This window comes from Spermophilus citellus (genome assembly GCF_964194105.1).
Source record: "Spermophilus citellus genome assembly, chromosome: 4".
Classification (NCBI taxonomy): domain Eukaryota; kingdom Metazoa; phylum Chordata; class Mammalia; order Rodentia; family Sciuridae; genus Spermophilus; species Spermophilus citellus.
Genome location: NC_138185.1, coordinates 217250559 through 217264751, shown reverse-complemented (window position 1 = coordinate 217264751; position 14193 = coordinate 217250559). Strand labels below are relative to the sequence as shown.

General features: G+C 52.7%; 1 protein-coding gene across 1 annotated transcript; it reads left to right on the top strand.

The window, feature by feature from the left end:
- The first annotated feature begins 8800 nt into the window (after positions 1-8800).
- On the top strand, positions 8801-13649 carry LOC308648311 (alpha-1-antitrypsin-related protein-like). The gene is made up of 4 exons (XM_081292938.1): positions 8801-9975; positions 11314-11584; positions 12476-12653; positions 13454-13649. Exons 1-4 carry the CDS (start codon positions 9306-9308, stop codon positions 13643-13645), a joined length of 1311 nt encoding a protein of 436 aa, XP_081149064.1. The 5' UTR covers positions 8801-9305; the 3' UTR covers positions 13646-13649.
- Positions 13650-14193: the final 544 nt, after the last annotated feature.

The following is a 14193-nucleotide window of genomic DNA, read 5'->3' as shown; positions in this document are numbered from 1 at the left end:
GTTGCCATGTCCCCAGTGCCCTCCCCCTCCAGCCACACCCCATGTCCCCTGTGCCCTCCCCTCCAGCCATCCCCACCTCCCTCAGTGACCCCCAGGTAACCCCTCAGGGAGGACTCACTGATGGGCTTTAGGTCCTCACAACCCTCACTTCTCCTCTGAACCTTCTGCAGTGTCTCCCTCGTGAGCTCTGGGGACACCTCACATCCAACCATGACCCTCTGTGCCCCAGACCTGGCCGCTCACACCCTGGCTTTGAGTAGCTGTGACTACAGCCACAGCAGGGAGGTGACATGACCCCTCTCACCACACTGTCCCCTCCCCAGACCTGGCCGCTGGCCTCCCAGGGCATGTCCTAGGGGGGTTGGAGGAGGTGTGAGGAGCCTTCCTCAATGGGCTGGGCCAGGACACTGACCTCTGTCCTTGTCTTTCCATAGCTGCCCAGGAGGCTCACACGTCCCCTCTTGGAAGAGCCTCTGTCCCCAGTGAGCAGGAGGGGCTCTGTGTCACTGTCTCCCCCTCAAGCCCACCAGGCCCCAGGCCCCCAGGCCACTTACCCTATGTCCCCTCTCCCTAGTCCTGTGCCATGGCCCCAGGGATGGCTCCTAAAGGTCACAGCAGGCTGCGTTGGCTGTGGCAGGGCAAGGACAGCCCCCCTGGGACCCCAGCCCTCCTGCCCTGCCTGGGCCCTCACTGGGGTGCGTGCACCTGGCCCCTCCTCAGGGTTCCCCAGGTACTCAGGACAGCAGGAGGTCTGGTGGGTGGCCCAGGCTGTCCTGGAGCAGCCCTGCCATGGGGTGCCCTGGCCCCTTCCACCCTCAAGGCTGCTGGGCTGAAGTAGCTGGGAGCCCAGGGCTCGGGGTCCCCTTCTCCTGTGGCCACACTGACACCTCAGGGCCATCTCAGCATCACCCCTCACCTCTCATGGGAGGAGGGTGGACATGACGCCCGAGGTGGAGTCCTGACACAGGGTCCTCTTGACAGTCTGAACAGTCACATCTCTGCCATCACATGGCACCACTATCAATGGGTCTGAGCTCTCCCTGAAGAAGAAACAGGGTCTCCAGGTTCCTACACAGGGACCTCCAACCTGCACATACGCTTCCAATGACATGAACGTCATCAGTCACCCAGATTGAAGTGACACATGAGTGTCCCAAGACCTGGATCTTAACACATAGCAGCTGTGTGACCTGACGGAGGCTGTCAGACCTCTCTGAGCCCCTATCCTCATTGCTGATGGTACAGCCCACATTGGAGCTGGCCTGAGAGTCACCTGAGACATGGCCTCAGGCCTCCCAGACCTCTGAATAGAGCAGGTGGGGTCAGGGCACTCCTTGGGAAGTGCTGTCCCAGTGTCTCTCCCCTGAATCCTAGTGGCCGCACCGTGATGCCCTCAGCAGATATCTGTGCTTTCCAAGCCCCAAGGAGAAAACCGAGGTTCAAGGCTGCTACCTGCCTCCTATGTTGTCACCGTCCCATGGCTAGTGAGTGGCCACCTGACCTCATGGCTCACCCTGTTCCTCCAACCCTCACCCACTCTTCTGTCCCTCCCTGGACTCATGAGCAGTAATTCCTCCTAAACCACAAGAATCTCTGTCACCTGTGCTTGGTGGCACCCAGTGCTTCCCTAGGAAGAGCCTGTGCCCTCATGGAGTGGACACCACCCACCCCCTGACACCTCAGCAGCCCAAAGCCCTGGGAAGCCACCCACAGATCTCAATGTGGCCTCACCCTGGCATTGTGTGGGAGAGGACAGGAGAGGACCTGGCCAGCTGCTACCTGAGGGTTCAGGGGAGGGAAGGGGAGGAAGAAGCCAGAGCCTCTGTCCTTTGACCCCATTTTTTAAATTCTAAACCTGCCTGTCACTAAAGGAGGCAGGACTCTACTTGGGAGATCTTGAAGAGAGGGGACTTCACCAGCTTGGTGGGAACCAGGACGGACCTGCTGGGTGTGGGCAGAGCTTCTGGACAGTCCTTCTGAGGAGCATGGTGGCCTCAGACCTGGGCTCTGGCTCTGCCTGTCACAGACAACAGGGGTCTAAAACCAGTGTTTGAAGGACTCAAGCTGGGACATTTTCCCAAATTGGGTGGATTTTGGAGATGGGAAATTGGGGACACGAAGAAAATTTAGTTTGAGGTCCAACTGGATACAAACTGGCTTGTGGTAGGAGGCTATGATGGGCTTGGAGATGTCCCAGACCTAGGGATTGAGTAGGTCGGAGGCAATGGTTAGAGGCAGAAGAAGATAGGTGGTGGTATTCCTGGGGGGTAGTTGGAGGGTGGCTCAGTCCTCCAGCATCCTGGCTCCTCGTCCACCTGTCCTGCACCTCAGCAGAGCCGGAGGCTCCTCCCAGGGCCCTCCCAGTCACGTGCTGTCTGGGCCAGGGAGGCAGAGGTTGCTGTGCCCAGTTTCCTGCCAAGACCCCAAGTAGCTGCACACTGGTTACCATGGATTTTGGCAGGTTCTTTGTCCCCGTGTCTTAGACATTATGTCCTCCAGGCGGTCATCAGCCCCAGTGAGTTGGTGGGGCCTCTGGCATGACCTCCAGTCCTCCAAGCTGGCCTCTGCCCCGCTTGGACTCTGTCTTCCTCTTCAACCGTCCTTACAGGCCTTTGCCTTCCTTGGACTGAGATGTGGTTATAGGACCCATGATCCCACAGGAGAGGACACACACAGGAGGCCAGGTGAAGGTGACTGGGCATGATCTAAGTCTTGTCCAGCTCTGAGTCACCAAACCTCAGACACTGACAGAAACTGCACCCCTTACCCAGGACAGGGAGGAATGGTAAAGGGACACTGTTGCTCCAGGTGCCCATACATTCATTTTGAAATACTTAAGGTGTGTGCCTCCTGCACCGTGGAGAATATGGGACAATCATAGCCACTCCTGCTTGCAGGCTGCTTGGTGCAGAGTGTTGGCATCTTCAAAATACTTCCACCCTGATTATCCACCCACTCAGCAGCCTCTATAAAAACCCCTCACCAAACAGACTGCATCTCAGAGACCTGGGCTCTGCCTAGTAATTGGAGAATGCCACAGTCTGGCTGGGCATAAAATAACCGAGCCGCCACGAGGCACTTGTAGGTTCAAACAGGAACTACTTTATTCACCGAACTCCACCAGCACTCCACGCGCACACTTCCTTTGAACTCTCTCACCCTCCACTGGGCTCTGCGCGAACTCCACAGGAACCCCGCGAGAACTCAAGGGAACTCCAGGGCAGCAGGAGCCGCCCTATGCCCGGAGCTGCCCTATTGCTGGAGCCACCCTATTGCTGGACAGAAGGGTCCATATACAACTCAATACACAGCCTGTTTCAATCCAGCATCATCCAGTCACAGCAATTATAATTTAATTATGATCATCTTAATGGCTCGGTGGCGTCACCTCTTAACCTCTCCTTCTGGCACCATCCCGACTCGGCTGTGGCTCTCAGCATCTCCCCCCTTCTGTTTGATTAAACAACAAGCATGTGGCTTACGGACTGGGCCTGTCTTAGGTTGTCCAATACTACATATGGCCCTTACCTGTCATCAGATGAGCTGACCTCAAGGCGTCAGCCTCCTGTCTTAGGTTGCTACCATTGCAATTGGATCTTACCTGTCATTGACTACCGGCCCAGCATACAGCCACATCTGTGGATAGGCCTTTGCATCAGTGAGGTTCTTTGCCTCACCTCTGTTGGCCCCCAAATTTTAGAGCATACAGCCATACTTGTGGATAGGCCTTTGCACCAGTGTGGGGGTGAGGTTCTTTGCCTCACCTCTGTTGGCCCCCAAATTTTAAAGCATCACAAGCAGAAAGGAGGAGGATGCAAAATGCCACAACACCAAGCTGAATGATGGCTCCTTTTGGAAAAATTGTACCACCGATGACACCATCAGCAAAGATACCCTGGCACTACCACAAATCACTGTACCAACAGATAGTTCACAATGTATACAAGTGATACATAGTCCAGGCAAGTTCCGCAAGCAGTTCAAAGCAAAGGAATCCATTAATGTGTCCATTTCCTCCCAAAGTAAATTGACTCCTTGATTGGGCATCACTCGTTGAGTTACATTATTCATTGATGCATCAGTTTAAACAGTTTGTTGTGATGGCTATCGCAGAAGCTGTAGTTTGGTTTTATCTTTGTCTTCACCAGCACTGGGATGAATATAGGAATTCTGGCAATGATGGTTAAAAAAATTATGTAACATTCTAGCAGGCACTAAAAAAAAAGCAATTTTATAAACAATTTGGTATCCTGAATAGAATTAGATATAATGAAAAGGAAAAGTGAAAGTAAACAAATAGATTTGTTAACCTCCTTTTTTGTTCACATTTTAAAACAATCCTCAACAGCTGTTTACCAATTTAAATTAAACCATTTAATTAACTTGAATAATAAAAAAATATTTTTGGATCCATTTTTTAATGAGCTCTCCTCATATATGATATATGGACATATGCACATACAGACATACAACACAAAACACAAGTGTGCACACATAATACAGTAATACAACACATAACATAATAGTAAAGGCCTTGTAGCTTTTCACAGGTGAAATCTCCATTGCAATGTTTAAAAACTCCACAGTCAAAAAATAGAACTGATCAGAAAAACATTAACCTAGGTCTGTATGAGCTCAAAAAACAAAATAGAACTTCATGATGTGGGAAAGGGCAATAATAAAATATATATTGAAAAAAGCATCCTGGTTTCATAAACCTCCAGGTGTGGGAGAACCACTGTCGCAGATGTAAGGATAGCTAAACTGGAGTTCTGGATATCAGCTGTTATGGATTTGAGCCAAATCATCTTCTTTTTGGTCTGTAGAAATTGCTTTAGTTAATCTCTCTGGAATCCAAATCGGCTACTGTTCTCCCTGTGGAAACACACAAACAGACCCCCAACTCCAGAAAATCACTGGATCAGTACCTTTCCATTGTCCTGTTAGAATATCCTTCGAAAGTACCTTGGGCTTATGTACATTTTTTGGACACATATGCCTTTCTGCAGCACTAAGCCCTGATGAATCCAAATTTTAAAAGTTTAGAGTAAAAACGGTTATTTTAAGTTTATCTTTGGGGGATATATACCCCTTCCCAATTCCCTCTTTTTGCTTTAATAAGTACATTTTAATAGTTTGATGAGCTCTTTCAACTATGCCTTGTCCCTGTGGATTGTATGGGATTTCTGTTATATGAGTAATGCTAAATGATGAGCAAAATTGTTTAAAAGAGGTAGAAGTATAGCCAGGACCATTATCTGTTTTTAACTGTTTTGGAATGCCCACAGTGGCAAAATTGTGTAAGCATTGAGCTGCAATATCTTTAGTTTTTTCCTCCGGCATGAAGGGAGCCCAACAAAAATCTGGAAGAAGTATCAACTGTAACATGAAAATATTATAATTTTCCAAATTCTGGCAAGTGTGTGATGTCCATCTGCCAAATATGGTTAAGAATCAGTCCTCTAGGATTGACTCCAAGATTAACTTGTGCTAAAAAGGTCACACAATTTTGAAATTGTTTTATTATTTGTCTAGCTTTTTCCTTAGTTATTTTAAAACGCCTTTTTAAAGTATTTGCATTGACATGGAACGTTTTATGAAAATTTGTAGCTTCTTCTAGTGTAGAGAAAATATGTATGTCATGTGTCCCATAATAATCACCTCATTATTAATGGTTCTTAAATCTTGCAATAATCTCCATTTACCACATTTCTTTTTGATAACCAAAATGGGAGTATTATGGGGAGATACGGAAGGTTGTATATGTCCCTCTGCTAATTGTTGTTTGACCAGATCATGGGCTGCTTGTATCTTTTCTTTAGTCAGGGGCCACAGAGGAACCCATACTGGTCTTTCTGATTTCCAAGTAATTTTTATTGTCTCAGTGACCCCTCCTGAAAACCCAATCCATGTCTCTCTATTTCTTGATCTATTAGTATAGGTGCCACTATACTTTGTCCTTTTTCTCTTAATCCTTTTCCTTTCCTAAAACCTTGTGTAGCCATAATAGTGGGCACATTTGGATTGATGTTATTTGTTAATGTTAGTGCTAATTGATCTAGGACATCTTGTCCCCATAAATATATAGGAAGATGATCCAATACATATGGCTGTATAGTTCCTTCACATCCTTCAGGATCCATCCAATCTAATACCATTGTGCTTCTATGAGGATTAGTCGCCACTCCTAGGCCTCTAAACTTTTGAGTGGCTTGTTGTAAGAGCCAATGTTTTGGCCATTCTTGACAAGAGATGATGCTAAGGTCTGCACCTGTATCCAGTAGCCCATTAAATTCGTGTCCTTGAATATTTAGTTTTAGCATGGGATGAGAATCTAAATTTGGGCTGGGGATGTGGCTCAAGCGGTAGCACGCTCGCCTGGCATGCATGCGGCCCGGGTTCAATCCTCAGCACCACATACCAACAAAGATGTTGTGTCCACCGAGAACTAAAATAAATAAATAAATAAATTCTCTCTCTCTCTCTCTCTCTCTCTCTCTCTCTCTCTCTCTCTCTCTCTCCCCCCCCCTTCCTCTCTCTTTAAAAAAAAAAGAATCTAAATTTAAAGAAAGCATAGCCCAATCTACACCTGTGGAGCCTAATCCCCCTTGAACCTCTTTCTATAGTACGGCTGGAAAATTTATCATGCAGGCTGGGTATTATTAATAACTGTGCTATTCTATCCCCTGGTGAAATTACTGATATACCCCTTGAAGAACTGGCTATCATTTTTATTTCACCTTCAAAATCGGGATCAATTACCCCAGGACTTATCATAAGTCCTTTTAGAGTAGAAGAACTACATCCTAACAATAAGTCTACTGTTCCTTGGGGAAGAGGTCCTTTTACCCCTATGGGAATGATTTGAACTCCCATCTCAGGAGTTAGTACTGCTCTGGCAGAGGCGCAGATGTCCAATCCTGCGCTCCCTCTGGTTTGTCTAATGAGGGATCTAATGGATAATGTGTCCTGGGCACTACCCTGATGGTGTTGCTTGGTTCCTCCAATGCCCTGTATATTTGTGGTCATGGGCCCCGGAGCATTGGGCCCTCCTGTCCGTTTTTTGGCAATGGAGTCCAATGCTTTTCTCCATGATATCGTGGGTAAACACCTGGTCCTTGTTCGTTTTTTGATAACGGAGTACCCTCTATGGTGGTTTGAGAACGGCATTCATTAGCCCAATGTCTCCCTCTATGGCATCGTGGGCAAATACCCAGTATTCTACCCCTTTGATACCTAGTTTTGTTAAACTCTCCTCCTATGGGGCAACTCCTTTTAAAATATCCTGCTGCTTTCCCATACCTCTGAGGTGTGTCTCAGCAGAGAGGACCCCCAGGTCAGGAAGGGCCACAAGGCTCCTCCCACCTCCCCCTCCTGATGGCCTAGCACCAGCTGGTTCCACTGCACTGCCCAGTCAGGGAGCACAGCAAGGCCTCAGGTGACAGGGGCACCTTTCAGGCAGACACCTGGCCAGCTTCAGGAGGTGCCCCAGGCTGATGTCCAGCACAGAAGGCTCCTGCTCCAACAGGAACTCAGTGTCCTCACACTCCTAAGGTGGACTATAAGTCCCCGAGGGGTATGTGTGAGTGAGGGACAGCTCCTGGTGCAGGGCAGCCAGTGAGTCTCCCTGTGGCTCCCCGGGGCCTGCACAGTAAGTCCTCCCCCATCACCTCCTGAGCTGACTCGGGAGGTGCTCACAGCCTCCTGCCTGCTCCAGCATCCGGGGTCCACCCAGGAGAAGCCCAGGCAGGCACAGCTCAGGACCACGGGCAGGTCTCATCTGAGCCCAGGTGCCTGGCCTTGGCCCTGCTGCTGGGAGACTCGGGGAGGGTGAGGGCCTGGCTCTGCCGCCCCAGCACACAGTGGGCCTCGGGGTGAACGCTGGGGTGGGAGCTGACGTGGTGACTTCTCCTGTGGCCCCTCCACACATGCACTGGCTCTGAGCCTCCTGTCCTTGCTGGTCTCTGCCCTTAGAGGGTGGAGGAGGTGACCTGGGCAGCCCTGCCCTCTTTTCCAGCTGGGCCTCGGCCCCTGTCCCCTTACCCTGCTGCTTTGGGAATCCAGCCTGAGCCAGAGACCCAGACATGTAGCTCCTGCACTGCAAGTCCCCAGCCCCCTCATGGAGAAAGGGGGCCCTTGGAGCTCAGCCTATCACTGGCTTCTCAGACTCCCAAAGAGGTCCAGGGTCCTGTCCCCTGCACTCACTGACCCACCCTCCAGCCCCAGTGGCCTCTGCCCTTCATCTACTGCTGGAGACCCCAGGAGAGGTGTGTACCTAACTCCTCGGTGACCTGGCTGCCCTTTCAGCCCTCTCCTTGCTCTTTTTTACTAGGTTCATGACTTTGTGTCCCATGCACCAGCCCCTCGCCATTCTGAAGGCTGTGGGTTCACAAAGCCCACCACCTCTGCCCCAGGAGCTGCCCTCCCAGGTCTGATCTGGATGTAAGTTTGGTATCGACCTTTATTTCACTTAATTATCCCCGTCCCCTTTGAAAGATGAGGTTCAGAGAAGTTCCACTGTGCCCTGTGGGTGGCACAGCTGCCCTTGGCAACCTGGATTAGAACTTGGGTCTGTTTAAATCTCTTCCTGCCCCAAACGCTGATCTTCCAGAGAGAAAGTCTCATCATGTCCACAAAAGGTCTGGGACAATATTGGTGGCCAGGACAGAGCATTGGGCTGCTGATAGGACCTTGGCTATGTATGTGCAGGGCCCTGACCCCTGGAGGCAGGTGTAGAACTGTGACAAGAAAGCCAAGCGTGAACACAGGTGAGAGCTGGGCAGAGGTCACCAGAGGGACAGCATCATGTTCATTTTGATATTTGTCTGATTCTTTTCCGTGATGAGGACTGAGTGCATCCTTTGTCGGGTCGATCCTGGTGAGGAGAGGTTTATTGGGACTCATGGCTCAGGTTCATGGCCAAGGGTCCATATCTGCTGAGGGCTCTCTTGATGGCCAGATGTCATGAGGCGGCACGGGGGTCAAGTGGCCAGACTCAGGGAGCAGGTGTGTGTCTCCTCTGGTCTCTCATCTAATTAGACCCCCAGATTCAATCGTGGGGCTGCACCCTGGTGGCCTTATCTAGACCTGCTCACCTCCCCAGGGCCTGGTCCAGGCTCTACTCTCTTGATAGCTCACTGTGAGGTTAGACCCCGCTGTGCCTTTCAGGTGCACCATCATCACTGCAGATGAAGATGTAGGCAGCACCTGTGTGGGCTGGGCACCCGGCACACGGTCAGTCAGCTGACTCTTTTGCTTGGTGTCCATCACTGGGCAGGGGAGTCGTCTTGGCCTGTGCTCAGGACATGGCCCTCCCTTCTCTGTCTTACAGGACGATGCCATCCTCCGTCTCATGGGGCCTCCTCTTGCTGGTAGGCCTGTGCTGCCTGGCCCCAGGCTCCCAGGTTCAAGATCCCCAGGAGGCCCAATCATCTGATCATGGCCACGAGCATGAGGGACATTCAACCTGCCACAATGTCTCCTCCAAGGTCATTGACATGGCCTTCACCTTATACAGGGAGCCAGCCACATGGTCAAGACACAGCAATATCTTATTCTCCCCAGTGAGCATCGCAATGGCCTTTGCCATGCTCTCCCTGGGGACCAAGGGTGACACTCACACCCAGATCCTGGAGGGCCTGAAGCTGAATCTCACGGAGACTCCGGAGGCCAAGATCCATGAGTGCTTCCAGCATCTCCTCCAGACCTTCCAGAGGTCCACCCAACAGCGCCAGCTGACCACGGGCAGCAGCCTCTTCATCCACAGCAGCCTACAGCTCGTGGATCAGTTTGTCCAAGACACCAAGAATCTGTACCACTCAGAGATCGTCCCCGTCGACTTCAGGAATACCCACGAAGCCGAGAAACAGATCAACAGTCACGTGCAGCAGAAAACCCAAAGGACAGTGACGGGTCTGGTCAACCATCTGGAGAACGACACGGCTCTTGTCCTGCTGAACTACATTTCCTTCCATGGTGAGGTGCCTCCAGCCTGAGCTGGTTCCAGTGAAATAATCCAAAGTGTGCTTCAGGCTCCCTCTTGTTAAACTCTCCTTCACGATGCAGAAAGGAATAGGGCAGGGCCTCTCCACTTGGCCTCCCCGGGTTTCCACTAGGAAACGATTCAATCCATTCTGTGAACCAAGGAGGCTCGGGAGGGAGGAGCTCAAGCTGCTCATGGGTCATCTTCTCTGCAGGACCTGTCAGAGCCCTGTCTGTCCTCCTGCTCACTGGGGATCCCCAAGAGGGAGGGACACATGTGATGGCTCCTAACTAGAGAGCCACAAATGCAAGTGGTAGCAGGTGGAGGGAGGGAGGGGCCTTTCATGGAAAGTCCTTGGAACAACTCTTGTTGTGGAGTTTGGCAGCTGGGGGTGTGCAAGACAAGGGTTCAAACCCTGCCTGCACCACTCATTGACTTTGACTATAGAGGAGCCATGTCACCTCTTTGGGATGTGACTGTCTCATCATGTCATAAGTAAGACAATATTCTGTTGTTAAGTCACACAAAGCATGACACTGTGGGGACTCAACACAGATAAGTAGCTGGCATGGACCCTCAGCCTGCCCACCTGCCAGGACTCCAGGGCCCCAGCTCCTAACGCAGCTTCCACTGCCCCAGGGCAGTGGTCAGGTGAGGCCAGAGAGTCAAGGACAGGGTTGGCTTCCTCCCACCCTGTGTCCCTTGTTCCTAGGCAGAGTCCAGTGCTGAGCCCCAGGACCTGGCAGCACAACTGAGGGGCCGGCTCTGCGGGGACTTAGGGCAGCTCTTGTCCCTCCCAGCACCACCTCCTCCTGCCCAATGAGATATCGGGGCTCAGGCTTCCCTGTGGCACCTGCCACTCTGCTACTTGTGAGGGACAGGCACTGTTGTCCAGCACAGGGGGAGCTCTGGGCTTCACATGTGTCCAGGACGAGGACTTAGGGGTGTCCTGAATACAGACAAAACCATCTATTCACGAGGGACAGGGAACCATTGGGAAAGAAGCACCCAGGGGCGATCCTGCCATCAGTGTTCTTAGCACCTCCAGGTACTATTAAATCCACATAAAATCCACCTAGAGCCATGTCGGTTTGGAGTTGGGTTTTCACATTAAGCCTGACTACATCCAAATCCTAAAACCCCCTCTGGCTTTCCATTATTTCCACATAAACCTTCAGCAGCCTGTTTTCATCTTCATCCCATTTGACAGACACTGAAACTGAGGCTCAGAGAGGAGCTTCACGGGAAGGGGGCTCAGGGCGCCCTGGTGGCTGCCTAGTGCCCAGCCTACATCTCACCCCCTCCCTCCCTGCCTCCCTCCCTCCCCCCAGGCAAATGGAACGAGGAGCCCAATGCTGAGCGGCACATCCTAGAGAACTTTCACGTGAACAGGAAGATGACCATCAAGGTGCCCATGATCCACTGCCTGGGCAACTTCTTCCTGCACCGGGACAAGGAGCTGTCCAGCTGGGTGTTGGTTCAGCACTACCTGGGTGACACCACCACCTTCGCCATCCTGCCGGACCCGGGGAGGATGCTGCAGGTGGAGGAAAAACTGACCCCCAAGCACTTTGAAGATATCCTGAGAAAGATCGACATCAGGTGATGCCCCGTCCAGGAGCCCACACAGGAGCTGCCAGTGATGGCTGGCGGGGGGCCTGTCCCCTGCGCAGGGCCCTGTGCTACAGGCTCAGCAGCTGTGCTTCCCATCAGGGTGAGCCAGGCTCAGGGAAGGGTGAGTGACAGGGGAGTGTGGACCCAGAGACTGGCCTGAGGACTTCACTGCCCTCCAAGGTCAGCGCCCTGCCCTTCACCTGGGGGCATGAACAGCAATGCCAGCACGTTGTGTCAGGACCAAGGACAAAGGCCTGGGCCTGCAGGCTAGGGCAGCACGAGAGAGGACTTCCGCGAGGACCAGCCATGGTGCACAGGGGAAGTGCCTGCATGGAAAGGCCCAGAACAAGAACAGGCAGCGCTGGGAGCTCAGGGCACGTGCCCACAGGCTCTGTTTCTCTGTCGCAGCTCAGGCTGCTTCATCGGCCCCAGAAGCCACAGAGCTGGGGCGTGAGACACAGAGCAGGGCACAGGGGCATGGTAATGAGCCCAGCCCTGGCGATGATGCAGGATTCACTCCAGGTAGATATGACACCTGAACCTGCAGGTTAACAGCCCCTGGGTGGTCACCACCACTGGCCCACCCCGCCCTCCTGAAGCCACCACACCCAGGCTGGGAACAGAGCACAAGGCAGCCTGGCACTGGTCCCTGAGCTCAGGTGCCAGTGTGTGGCCTCAGCACAGTCCCTGGGCCTCACACCATCCTGGGGACAAGGAGCTAAGCCTGCAGCACAGCAGGGGTCCAGGAAGCTAAAGTACACAAGCCAGTGACTTCCTGTTCTGCTGAGGGTGTGGACAGGGCACTAAGTGGGAGAACCAATCAGGAGAGGAAACACTTTCACAGCACGGTGGGGCCCAGCAGAAGCCAGAAACCCTGTGAAACGCCCTCATTTTCCACCTTCCTACCAGGCCAGCCAATTTACACTTCCCCAAACTGAGCATCTCTGGAACCATCGATCTGAAGCCCGTCCTGACAAGTCTGGGCATCACCAAGGTCTTCAGCAACGCCGCTGACCTGTCTGGGATCACAGAGGACGTTCCCCTGAGGGTCTCCCAGGTGAGGATGGCCAGGTCCAGGGGTCTGCAGGCCACAGTGGTGGGGGCCTGCTCTGGCCTCAGGCTGAGGGAGGGGCCAAGGGACACAGCAAGTGCCAGGTGGGTCCTCCTGAGGACGCAGAGCTTCACCAGCTCTGACAGGGAGGAGGACAGAGCCCAGGAGGTGGCCTTCCAGGAACCACCCCTGAGGGTCCCACTGACCCTTGGCCTCTTCCTTTCCCAGGGCCATTGAGTCCTTGGGCTTCTGTTTACTCACATTTACTCAGAGAGGCTTAGGCTCAGTGACTTCAGGGAATGTTCTGGAATCTTTCACCTGTGACATTAGAGCTACTTGTGAACCAGCAAATCTGAATTATTACTGAGTCCACTGAAATGGGCCACTTACTCAGGAAAAAAGGAGGGGACCAAGGGAAACTGCAGGTCCATGTGGGTGGCTCCCTTTTGAGGTTTGGGCACTGGGAAGGTCACCATCATAGTCCCTGTGCTAAAGAGTTCCTAGCCCTACATGTGGAGGTGACATGGAGGCTGATGGTCTTCCTCTTGTCCCCTGAGGTCACATCCAAGGGCAGAAGAAATGGAGGTCAGGAAAGGAGGGGGAGGGGAGCAGGCTGAGTCAGGCAGAGGTTGAGATAGGTGGGGGGGGGGACCTGAGTGACCCACATGGAGCCTAGGACAGGACAGGCGGGTCCAGCAAGAAGGCCCTGGTGCGGTCCTGTTGGTAGGAGGCTCCCAGTGGGGCCTTGCTGCAGCCTGGGGTGGAGCAGCAGGACCTCAGAGCCCCTCTGCTTCTCTCCCCTCCAGGCCCTGCATAAGGCTGAGCTGACCTTCGACAAGGAAGAGACAGTGGCTGCAGGGGATGCCAAATGGGAAGAAAACACGTTGTTTAAGGCCCCCACTGTCCAGTTCAACAGGCCCTTCTTTCTCATCATTATGGATGAATACACCAACTTTCCCCTCTTTGGAGGCAAAATAGTGAATCCCATAGAGAAATAGCTGGTCTCAGGCTTCAGCCCCTCCCTTCCTGGCCAAGCCACCTACTTGGTGACATTAAACAGGTTGGTCTGTCCAATGTGGCCTGCAAATCCTACACCCTATGTCTCTGTGTCTCCCTGTGTCCTGAGGTCGTGTGAGGACTCCATGTCACAGCACTTCTCAGTGACACTGTGTCAGGTGTGTGGACCTGACTGGCTGAGGCCATGACCTGTAAGCCCTGGGCACATCCATGCCTGAGATCTCCAGGCCTGTCTGGGAATCCTGAGGGGGTCTGTGGCTCAACAGCAGCCCGAGGCCCAGGGTCCATCTAACACCCCGTGCCCCCTCCCACTCTGTGGTGGCCACACACCTACCCAACAAGCCTCACCTGTTAGTCAGCCTTTGTGCTCCTCTGACTAAAACAATTTCAGAGGAGGAAATGTTTACCGGGGGCTCACAGTGGCAGAGGCCTCAGTCCACACACAGCCAGGTCCATTCCTCAGGGCCAAGGTGAGGCTGACCCCCATGGAGGAAGGGTGGGGGGAGGGAAGCGGCTCACGTGGGGATCA